The 12,079-nt window shown below is 48.4% G+C and overlaps 1 protein-coding gene across 9 annotated transcripts in view; it reads left to right on the top strand.

Moving 5' to 3' along the window:
• Nucleotides 1-7,704: 7,704 nt before the first annotated feature.
• SUSD1 (sushi domain containing 1) overlaps nucleotides 7,705-12,079 on the top strand; it is a 175,239-nt gene continuing 170,864 nt past the window's right edge. For 7 of the 9 annotated variants that reach the window (XM_037152687.2, XM_037152688.2, XM_053656380.1 and 4 more), the window contains exon 1: nucleotides 7,706-8,988. In XM_037152687.2, the coding sequence (XP_037008582.2) occupies nucleotides 8,691-8,988 (298 nt within the window). In that variant the 5' untranslated portion in view covers nucleotides 7,706-8,690. Of the gene's footprint in view, nucleotides 8,989-12,079 lie in introns of all 9 variants that reach the window. The other 2 variants (XM_053656378.1, XM_037152682.2) reach the window with 1 other exon arrangement.

Consider the following 12,079-nt stretch of genomic DNA (forward strand, 5'->3'; position numbering starts at 1 on the left):
GCTTTCCAGAAAGCCACTTACAGTGCATCCTGGAGCTATCATGTTCTGAAAGACCGGAGGGCACCTGTGATGGGCTTGCCTTGAATAATGTCAAATGTGCTGGGTACCCATGAAAGGTCCTACACTGGAGTGAGACAAAATTGGAGGGTATTGCAAGGGTTTTCTATCAGGATCTGCAGGAAAAGATCCACTTGATTCTACACTGATCAGACGATTTCCAGAGTACTGTGTTTAGTTAGGGGCATAAGCAAAGTTTAGGAAAATAAGTTTAAAACAACCACACAAAAAGGAGTTACCCAGAATGATGAGAGACTCCGAGCCATGTTCGAGAATGCCACATGGAGAGCAGGTCCAGCTCAAACAAGGTGTGAATTGTGAGAGGTACGCTAGTTAAATGGAGACGAGAGGGATTCCGCCTAGCCAGCATGACGTCGCACCTGCTGGTTCACAGCTGAAGTCGCACCTGCTGGTTTTGCTGTCTAGCACTTCTCCCCTTCTGGCAGGATGTCACCTGCATTTCCGTTGGGAATCTCTTCTCTCCAGCTCAGTCCCTGGGGTTTGAGTGAAGCTGACCACACTGAGTGTGCGCCCTGGTGGCTCTAGGCCAGCAATTTTCAACCTTTTTCATCTCATGAAACACATAAACTCATTACTAAAATTCTGCGACACACCAAAAGGATATATTATATTTTTTGCCAACCTGACAAACGAATTTGTGATTCACACAGCGGATGGCTGTCATTGTGTAGGCTGTTGTCATTTTTTAATGTGACAGTCTAAGGAAAAAGGGGTCAGTGCTCCTGATTAAAGAGTCAGGTGTTGCCTGTTTTAAAAATTCTTGGGGCGCACCGGTTGAAAATCGCTGCTCTAGGCTAATTATGGAGCAATCCTCTTGTATCCAGTGCGGTGGTTTAGCTGTGGGCATGTGTCCCCAGGGATAAAGAGGCTCAGAGTTGTATGTCACTCTTGGGGAAGAGGTGCTTCCCCCGTCCTCTGGATGTGAAGCCGAGAGGAGACCGCTGCCACCCTGCAGTCGTGTGGGGAAATCCGAGAACGAGCAGGCAGAGCCGAGAGGAAGGAGCTGGCATCCAGCCGCACCGTTTGTTTAGATCACGCCACACCTGAAGTCAGGTCTGTCAGGGAACCTTCTCAGTTACGGGAGCCATAAGTGCACTCTGGTTTTGCTTTCGACATTTTGGATCATTGTGAATCACTTGAACCAAAAGTCTCTTAAATAGAACACAACAGGCTTGTGAAGGAGAGGATGTTGAGAGCAGCTGGTGAGCTGCTAATACGGAGAGCGAGGCTGTTCGGCAGGCGCAGGTGGCTTGATTTAGATGACGTGTGGCAGCCTGTGTTTTGTGAGCATCTAATGTTTGTGGCCTGTCTGGCCGATAGTGTGGCTGATATTGGCAAATTGCATTTAAGAAGTAGCTACCATGATGTGAGATGTGAAAGAATAATCTGATTTAGAAATTACCTGTGAGGGCTTAAGGTTTATTCTACAAACCTGCCAGAGAAAAATCAAAGCATAAGAAACCTTTTGAACTGGCTAATACATGCTTCCTTTTCCATTACCCCTTTGGCACAGACTCAAAGTCTCTCACTGATATCCATTTTAAAACAACTGAGTGAGCAAGTCAGAACAATGTTGGGGCATCGTCAGAGTCCTGGAGACAGTGTAGGAGACAGTCATCTGGGGACATATCATCCAGCAACCACCGAGGCCTTGAATGAACAGGAAATGAGACATGCAGAGAGATGACTAATCTGATGCTTTTCTACACCAGCTTGCTCCAAGGATGTGCATCTGAGCTGAATATTAACACCCACAGACAACCTGGGAGTGACAATGACTGACCCCATTCCTTTCTTCTCCAAATATGCGGGACACTTATTAGGTACCTGGAGTTTTGCCAGATGCAGGGATGGCTGGTTAATATTTCACTCACCATGACCATGAGCAAGTTACAGTCTAATAGAAGAGACAGATAAGTAAGAGCTAAAAGCGACATACAGGAGGACTTTGGAAGAAGAGAGATGCACTTAATATTTATGTATTTCGCTGCATATAAATTATACCTTGATTTTTTTTTTAATGGGAAGAAAAAAAAAGAATCCTTTGAAAGCAGTACTGGAAATCCAGGCAGGGTATTATTATCAGGGCACCAAAATAGAAATGATTTGTGCAAGATACACAGCAAATGTGATCACATTATGTGAAAGAGCCAACGTACCTACAACCCCACAAAAGCAGAGAGCACCTCAGAAAAAGTGGACCTCCTCATTAGAACTCCAGAATAACCTCAAGTTCAGAGATGGCAGGGACCAGGAGAAAGAACAGGTATGATAGTGAGCTAGTAATTAAGTCATGAGGGGCAAAAACATCTGCAACCCTCTTCTACTTTAGAAATGGCTAGTTGTGAATTTTTTCCCCAGAGTGACACTTGTAAGTGAAGCTTACTGCTCATCAATGAGATGAGAGCCGTGATACTGGCAGCTCTCAGAGAGCGTCCCGGAGCTAGAGAGGCAGCCGGAGCTGGAGAAGCAGCCGCTGCCCGGCTCCCCCTGCCACTGCCAGAGGGATTGGAGCTGGGACCCTGTGACCAGATTTACTCCTGAGAAAACAATTTCCATCTGGGCTGGGGACATGCACCCAAACTACTAACTCTAAACCTACGAGACCTCCATGCGGAAAGTAAGAACAGGCAGCCGACCATCGTGAAACACCTGAGGACAGCCTGCAGCTGACTCCTCAAATTCTGTTAATAAATAATCGACCTCCTGATGAAACAGGCCAGCAGGAAAGAACTTTAAAATACACTAGTTGGCATGCTCAGGGGAATTCAAGAAGTTATCCCACCTATAGAAATTAAAAGCATTCTGTAGAAGAAACAGGATTCTTGGAAACTAAGAGCATGGTTGCCAAGATAAAAAATATTTCGACAGATGGACTGAAGAGCAGAAGAGGGATGGAGGGAGTTCAAATCAGCAAACAGGAAGGCCGGGTGAGGGTGGGCTCCCACCTTCCGTGAATAAAGGCAAAGAAGATGAAGAAAATAAGATGAACACTGAGTCCGAGAGGCTAGAGGCAAGTTTTTAGGACCTACCATAAATTCCAGAAGGGAATAAATTTATAGGCCTACCATAAATTCCAGAAGGGAATAAATAGAAAGAATTGAGAGAATGGAATAACCAAAGAACCGAATGACAAAAATGTCTCTGCTGAAGGCAAGATCTACGAGCTAAAGGGGACCACGGAGTGCTGGGGAAACATAGGAAAAACTCTGTCCTCGTGGAATTTCTGGATTCCACAGATAAAGAGAAAATCCCCTACGCTTGGTATGGGACTGGTGGGAGACACATCACTGGAGTGGAATTTATAACCAAATCAGCCTGTGAGTCTCGTCTGTAACGCTAATGCTGGAAGACAAGATTCAGGGAGAATGATTTTGAACCCTGGATTCTTGACTCCATTGACTTAGTCTTTAACCATTTTGAATTCAGAATTCTATACTCAGTTAACCTATAATTAAATTATGAGAGCAAAATCAAGAGATATGTGGGTATGCAAAGATTCAGAAAGTTTACCATCGAGGAATACATTCTGATAGAGAGACTCCAAGACGTGCCAGGAGAAGATAAAGAGGAGGAGGGGGAAAGAGGAAGTAATGGACACAGAAATAGCAGAAAGCAAAGAAACCAGTAAAACCTACAGCTAAGTCCATTGCAAAATAACCGAATGAAGTCTGTTACGAAGGTTGCACTGTTTGCCAAGGTCGGCGCGATGGGTCCTCACTGTCAGCTGGAATTGATCAAGGAAAGCCTAGCTCAGTCAGCCTTCACAGCTGTCGTGGGCTTCCTCGGCAATTGTGTGGGTCACGGCCGGCTGTGCCCCACTTCTCAGGCCTGTGGGTGGCTGCAAGGATCCTTGGGCTGATCGTGGGCCGGAAGTGGGCTGTCAGCGAGGCTTCCTTTTAGGGTTTGTGAAACAAACAGACCAACAGCTGAGGTTTCCTCAAGCGAGGCAGGTGACTGTGTGTGTGTGTGCACTGTGTGTGTGACGGACTGGGCGACAGTGCCCTAGTCTCACTCAGTGTTCCCCTTCTGAGGTCTGGGGTGGATGGGTGAGTACTAGGACAGCTGCTCCCTGAACTTGAGTCTGTTGGAGTGTCTGACGTCGGCTCCCAAATCCGAATCTGCTGCTCCTCCAGCTTCTGCTGGTGGGATCAGAGCGTGTCTGAGTCCCATTAGCGTGCACGTGCCAGTACAAAGCGAGCAGGGGTGGCATTACTGGGAACATGGGGAGAGCGAGGGGACGCCCCTGCTCCACGGAGCTGCCACTTCCCACCCAGGTCTGTTTTGCTTTCCTGGGAACACTGGTGTTTGGAGTGGACTACGTATCACGCAGCTTCTAGCCCAGCAATGTTCAGCAGCCAGGAGTGTGTGTTTGCTGCCCAGGTTCTACAAACTAATCCAGGGCAGGGGGTTTGGGGAGTAGGAGAGGCGTGTGAGAGAAGACGGAGTGATCCCCTGGTTTCTCGGAGAGTCACTGAGCATCCAAGAATGAGAAGCCCACCTTGGCCTGACAGGGACAGTCCCTATGTTGGTCATGATGAATCTGCTTCAGGTGAACGTCAGTGTGGTCTTTCTTGTCCGCTAGGGAACAAACGTGTGTGAGCGTGCAGTGGGGTATGACGGAGGGACTCACTTTTAGCAAACACGCGATTTTTCAACCAACGTAATTCAAAGGCTTCAAACATTTATTTTTTAATTCTTTCCCAATGGAAAAAAAAAGTATTATTTCTTCAAAGGCTTCAAGTATTTAAACCACCTGTTAATGCAATGGGTTCAACAGCAGAATATATCAAACTCATTACAATTAGATATTCGAACCACATGTAAGCAATTTATTTGCCATTTGTAGGCCTGCTAGTGGGAAAAGCAATACATCGTTTCTGGTTATGAGTGTGATTACCAAGCAAGGGCTTTTACCAGGTACGTTCCAGGATATTTGGTATCCAGCCTCCATGTTCCCTTGCCAACCCTGCACTTTACACTGTAAGCAGACACAGCGAAGGGCAGCTTGGGGGAGACCCTAGAGATACGGGGCTCGGGTGTTCGTCCTGTTTGTGTGTCTTCCTCCTCCCCTCCCTGTGGCTGCCCCATGGCCCACTCAGGGGTCTCTTAGAATCCCATCCACTTACGACCCAGAGGCTGGGGGAAGGGGCTTTCCAAGGGAACTTCCCTGTTATTCTGATTGACCAGGATCCAAAATTGATTTGGAAGGTTCTATATGTTAGTGCCAGTCTGATAAAATAAAAATAAAAATCGGCACCTAAATTTTTGGCCTTTTTTTTTAACCATTGAGCCATTTGTAAGTACAGTTCAGTGGCACTGAGCACAGTCCCATTATTTGGCAGTCATCGAAACCATCCACCCACAGACTTCTTTTCGTCGGGCAAAACAAGCTCTCTGCCCATGAGACACGGACTCCACATGCCCAGCTCTCCCCAGCCCCTGGCACAGCCCTCTACTTTCTGTCTATGAATTTGACTACGCTAAATATTTCATCTGAGGAGACTCATACAGTATTTGTCTTTAAAAAAAAAAACTGGCTTATTTCACTTAGCACAATGCTCTCGAAGTTCCACCCACACTGCATGTGTCAGAGTTTTAAGGCTGAGTGATACTGTATTGTATGGATACGCCACATTTCATTTATCCGCTCCTCCTGTGATGGATATTGGGGTTGTTTCAACCTTTCAGCTGTTGTGAATGAGGCTGTGGTGAACATGGGTGTGCAAATATTCCCGTTACCTTCGACTGTTTTAATTTTGTAGCAAGATGCCCTAAGATAGGCTTCAGTATTTACTAACCTGCCATGAATGGAGACAGGAAGCTCCCTTGGTTACGTGTACCTGCTTGAGGTCCTTTACGATCACTGCAGATATTGGTCCGTGATCTCAATATTTGAAAAGGGAGTTACATATTTTATCGAACCACATAAAGGCCCTTTGATGACCAAATTATTTTTAAAAACTTTTCAAGATGAAGCTAAAAATGACTTCCTAAACATGTGGGGCTGACAGTGTCTGTGGAGGGCCGGGTGACTGGTGTTCAGGGGCGTGGAGCCCACGGAGGGGCCGGCTATGTTTACAGTGTGTGCACACGGGAGCAGGTGAAGTGCTCTGAACTGGTCGGAAGTGTGCTTTGTATTTTCTCAACAATTCCTACACAGTAGTAATTCAATGTCAAAAGATGATAAATTCTGCACATCATATTACCAGGTACAAAGAATAATTTGAAGTGCATGTATCATATTTTAGAAGTTTTAAATGGTATGTATTTTAATACCCCCCTACTTCCCATCTCTTCCAGTGGATATTTTTGTGGAAGGCATGTGGCAGATGTAACCCAGTGCAGTCCTCAAAGCCGTCCAGGCCACCAATGGCATTCTTTCCCGTTTGCATATTTAGATGTATATGTGTGGCTTGTGTGTGCGCGTGAATCTTTGGCCACTCCACCCGGCTTGGGAGGAGGGGAGAGAGACTTTCAGGGCATACAACGCCATCTTGAAACCAACAGAAAATTATTTTTGAGGAAGGCATTAACATCTAGATGTCATGGAAAAAGATCTAAATTCTCCTTCAGAAGATGTTGATGTATTGGCCGTGCTATCTTAAGAAACTTTTTCTTAAGCTAAATAATTAATTTCTCAACAATAATGCCACAGCTCCCAATTTAACTCTGGCTCATTAGTGTTTTTTGTAATTCTAGGAACAAATACTGAGGAGATAATTTCTCATTCTGGGATTCCATAAACCCACCATTGGGTAAGAAGTTTTGGGGTTTTTTCTTTTAAGATTTTATTTATTTATTTTTAGAAAGGAAGGGAAGGAGAGAGGGAGAGAAATATTAATGTATTGTTGCCTCTGGTGCATCCCCAGCTGGGAACTGGCCTGCAACCCAGGCATGTGCCCTGACTGGGAATCAAACCGCGGTTGTTTGGTTCACAGGCTCGTGCTCAATCCACTGAGCTACGCCAGCCAGTATAGAAGTTTGTTTGTTTTGAATATTTGCTTGAAAACAAAGAATGAGCCAATAAAAAAGAATTCATGAAAGCCATACAATCTGATGTAGAATATGAGTAACATGGATTGTGCCAATATAAAACTTCCCAAATATTAAAAATATGATTCATGCAAATATCAAATGAAAACCTATTTACTATTTGGACAATTTTTCCTAACATCACCAATTTTGAGTATATCTATATGTGCATATATATGTATATAAGATGAAATATACACACACAAATATATTTAAATTTACTCTGCATGGGGGCATGGTGGAAAAGAAGATTTAAGCTGGTCTGAAAGTTTATTATATGAATGTATTTTTGTTGAAAGAAAATGACATGATTTCAAACTTCATGGAGAGCTGAGTTTAACAGAAACTGTCTTGGTTACAGGCGACAGGCCACCACACCCACTCTGTCCACCTCCTACTCTGCAGTGCGGGCTCTTATCTTTGCTGAACAACAACAAAAAAATTAGTAAGAAAGCCTGCTGCAAAGGAGGCTAGGAAGTTTATTTTTAACTACTTCTTTTTAAGGCTGCACAACAAGTTTAGCCCTTATATGGGTGTGTTCCCGGAGGGTTAGATTTAGATCAGGCCCATGGGAGAAAGTAAGGTCATGGGTGAAGTACTGGTGGGCCCTGCTCTTGGAGGGAGACCCACAGACTTCACGAGTTCAAAGCCTTCAAACTGAAACTTCTTTCTTCTCTCTCTGCCCCAACTCACGACAACTCCCTTCCAGTCTCCATCTCAGCGGCCGCCACCACCACCAACCCAGTTGCCCAGATCAGACATTTAGGTGGTAGCTGTTATTTCTCTTTCCTTCTCTGTTCTACAGGTCATAAAGTCCAATGCATTCCGCCCAGTCCCACCTCTCCCTTGCGGTTTCTCTCTGCACTCATGGCCAGCGCCCTGCTCCTGGACATGTCCTCTCCTGTCTGGGTTCCCACAGCAGCCCCAGAGAGCAGACTCTGGGGACCTTCCTGATGACGTGGCTAAGCTTAAGATGGGTCCCATTACAGCTTCTCGGCAACCCTCTTTACTTGGCTCATGAGGTCTTATTTCTGCATCTTAATGCCTCTCTAAATATCACCGTCTTGTCACTGTCTCTTTGAACGTGACTTTACCTGCCTTGTTTCCTCTCCCACGTGTTTTTCATCCTGGGGGGCTTAGCTTACCTCCTTGGAGCAGCGGGGACCCCTGCCAGCTCCTCCCCCACACTAAACTCCGTCTCCCTTTAAGGTCTTGTCACCTGGTCAAGTCTGTCGCCAGGGGTGGCCTGGGCCAGCGGCTTCTCGCCCTCTCATCTTCCCCTTGGAGCTCCAGCCACCTCGCCCCAGGTCTCTTCAACCTCCTGGAAGATTCCCGCCCTTTCTGCCCCTCGCCACGCTTCCTCTGTCCTCTCGGGGGGTGCCTCCCTGAGCTCCGCGCCGGCTCGGACGCCAGGCTTGGGCCACAATGGGCGTTTCCTTCTAGACAGTCCGGGACCCTCTGTTCAGCTGTGTCACCCTCTGCGGGGCGCCCCTGCCCACTTTCGGAACGTGCGCGCCGAGGGGGCCAGACGCCGGACCGCGCGCCCTGGCAGCTGCACAGAGAGAGTGGAGGGACGAATGAATGAAGAAGCGCCTGCCGAGGCCGGTCGCACTGGCCGGAGCCCGCCACCTCCCCGGCACCTCGGGGCGCTGTCCCAGCGCGGCGCCGGAAGCGGCCGGGCGGCCCCCTCCCCACGGCGCCCGCAGCCTTATCTCTGCGTCTTTGGGCCCCAGGAGGAGACGCGGGCGCTCCCGGCGGGACGCAGCGGCATGGGCCCCCGGCCCCGGGGCACGGGCTGCCCGCCTCGCCGCCTGCTGCCGCTCCTGCTGCTGCTCGCGCTGGCCCGGGGTGCGACTGGAGCGCAGGGGGCGGACGGTGAGTACCAGCGGGAGCGGGTGCAGCACCACCGGGCCGGCGGGTCCTCGATGGACCTCCTCGAGGCTGGGGCGCCCGAGACGCTTCCCCGCCCCTGGGCCAGACGCGCAGGGGCCCCAACGAGGAGCGCAGGTGGGGCAGCTCCGGCAGTTGAGAATCGGGAAGGCGGGGCTCAAAGAGGCAGGAGGGGCTCCCCGCCTAGGCTTCCCCGTCCCCGCCCCAGGGCTGCCAAGGAAACCTGTTCAGGGGTGGCCTTGTTCGTGCCCCTGAGGGACCTGTGGCGAGGTGGGGGCTGGGCACTGGCAGCCTCCCGGCGCGAGCCCCGCCCTGCGTGGCAGGGCCTTCCGGCTGGCCGCAAGGTCAAGCTGCTGGCCCTGCCGTGGCTTTTGCACGACAAATTCTAGATCCGAATCAATTTTCTGTCCACTTCTTAATTTGTTCACCTTGATGAAGAACTAGACACTAATACGGTGAGAAAAAAAATGTAAGAAAGTTTACAGGAAGAAAGTATTTATTAACTCAATTCATTCAGTAGTAGATGGTACTTGTTTCCCTGTGCAGGAGGCGATGACGTCTTGGTGTTGGAACTCACTGAGTTCATATTGTGGAGGAGACAGACAAGCAAAATAATAAATTTCCAGGCAATTGGAGTAGTTCCCCCTCCACCCCATTCCAAAGCAGGGATCAATATAGCATTGAGACATGTAAGGGTGGTGGCTATTGTCCAAATGGCTGTAAGAGAAGACAATGCCCTAGGCACTTTGGGAAGGTGTGGGTGGTCAGAGGAGGGAAAGATGACTTCTGGCTGGGGGCATCATGTGGCGTCATGGATGAAGTGACCCTTTAACCAGACTGGCAAGGATTGGTAATATTTGGATATGGGAAGGTGAGGGGAGTAATAGCCGAGGGCACGGTGGGTGCTCCACAAACGCTGTGTGTAGAAGGAATGAATTCGGACAGAGGGGCCGGGAGTGGCAGCACACCTGGGCACAAGAGCAAGGGGCCTGCAGTTCAGATTGACTGGCACGGAGGAGATGGCTGGGAAGTGCAGGTGGAAAGGCAGACTGGATTTAACCAGCAGGCAGAGTGCCTTGACTGGCAGACCAAGGCACTCAGAGGTAGTTGTTGCCAGAAGGTGGAAAGCCATCGGAAGTCACTGCAGGTTTTTGCACAGAGAGTGATGTAAAGAGTTGCCATAAGGAAACCCTCCGACTTCCTAAATGAAGCCAAATACTGATCCTGAAGCGGATGCAAACTTCTGTGTAAGGAAAAGTTGGAGATACTTTGCAGCTCAGACTCCTCTCCCTTGCAAGACTTTTACCGTCACTGGTGGGTGGTTCTGTTGATGGCTCAACCTTCTGAAGTGGCCATTTTTGTACTGCAGATGCTCTGGTACACTTTCTAGCTTCCTTCCTGAGTTTAGTCTCCCATGGCGGTGTACAGAAAACTTGTAGATGCTTGGAGCCTATTTCAGAATCTTTTCTTAAAAAGATTTTATGTATTTCTTTTTAGAGAGAGGGGAAAGGTGGGCGAGAGAGAGGGAGAAAAGACATCGATGTGTGACAGAAACATGGATCGGTTGCCTCTCACCCGCACCCCAGCTGGGGACTGAACCCACACTCCCAGCACTGGGACTGAACCAGCAACCTTTTGCTTTGCAGGATGATGCCCAACCAACTGAGCCACACCAGTCAGGACATGTATAATTTTTTTAATTGAATTTATTGGGGGTGATAATTGGTTAATAAAATTATAGCGGTTGCAGGTGTAAATTCCGTAATATACCATCTGTATATTGCATTGTGTGTTCATCACCCCAAGTTGTCTCTTCCATCACCATTTATCGCCCCCTCTCTTCTCTACCTCCCCTAACCTCTCAGAACCTTTGTGTTAAGACCCTCCAGGAAACTTCCCAGTGTCGTCTCACTGAATTGTTGGGCTAAGATGGTTGAAGAAGTGACTCCCCTAGGCCATCCATTGGCAACTACTTAAAGGCTGTGCAGTGCATTTTGGGAAATGGGAGTCAGGACTGCCTGGTTGCGCCATCTCTCCTTTTACAACCTTGGAGAATCCGATTTTATCATGGGCAGCTCTCCCTACAGTAGACAATGTGGGTTATGACTGGAGGCTTAGAGCCATTCAGGAAGCTGTTGCAATAGCTGGCCTAGAGGTGCGGGGCCTGTCTCCACATTGTGACAGCAGGACTGAATGTGGAAGATCAGGGGGAAGCAGAACTGCAAGGACCTAATAACAGACATAAAGATGCAGGGAATAGAAGAGGAAAGATGGCAGGAAGGGTTGGGGATGGGGTGACTTGGATCTGTGGTTCCACAGGAGGAGCAGAAAGATTTCAGAAGGAAGATGACTAGTTATTTTAGACACCCTGAGCTGGAGGAGATGTTAGGGCTTTCAGATGAAATCAACGGGGATTTAAGACTGAACAGTAGAGGTGTGATGCTAATGTAAACTTGACGGTCTCTCGGAGCCTGTGGTTAGTAGGAGTAAGAGGGCCAAGGATAGATTCTTGGGGAAGATCAAGGTTAGGTGGTAGATGCAGGTAGAGGAGAAAGAACAGCAGCCACTAAGGCAGGAAGGAGACTGGGTTAGGAACGAACCAGGAAACCAGGGGAGGAGAAGTTGAGGGGGTGGAGACGGAGGAGAAGGCTTTGGATTTGGTGACTTGGGTCAGTGGTGAGCCAGTACCAGCAGGGCAGTGAGGGTGAGAGTCAGATGCAGGGCGTTCTAGAGCGTGTAGAGACCCCCCGCTGCAGAGCGAGTGCTCTTTCAAGTTAGAACGAAACAGAAGGTAGCATTCAGGGGGGCTGGCCAAGTCAGTGCAAGAATTTTGTGTGTGTGTGTGAGGGGGTGAGACTCAGAACATTTTAGACTCAGGGGCATTGTTCAGTAGAAAGGGAGAAAATACAGATGCAAAAATAAATGAGCTATTTCACGGAGCAGGTCCAAAGGCAAAGTTGGTCTACAAGTAAAAAGCTTAGTCTCTGGAGGCGGACGGCAGGAGAAGAATGGAGAACTGCCCTCTCCTTCCCCAACAGCTATCTCCTCAGTGAGTCTGTTCATATTTCCAATCCTG

Source organism: Artibeus jamaicensis, unplaced genomic scaffold (genome assembly GCF_021234435.1).
Source record: "Artibeus jamaicensis isolate MK-2021 breed Jamaican fruit bat unplaced genomic scaffold, CSHL_Jam_final scaffold_1964, whole genome shotgun sequence".
Taxonomy (NCBI): Eukaryota; Metazoa; Chordata; class Mammalia; order Chiroptera; family Phyllostomidae; genus Artibeus; species Artibeus jamaicensis.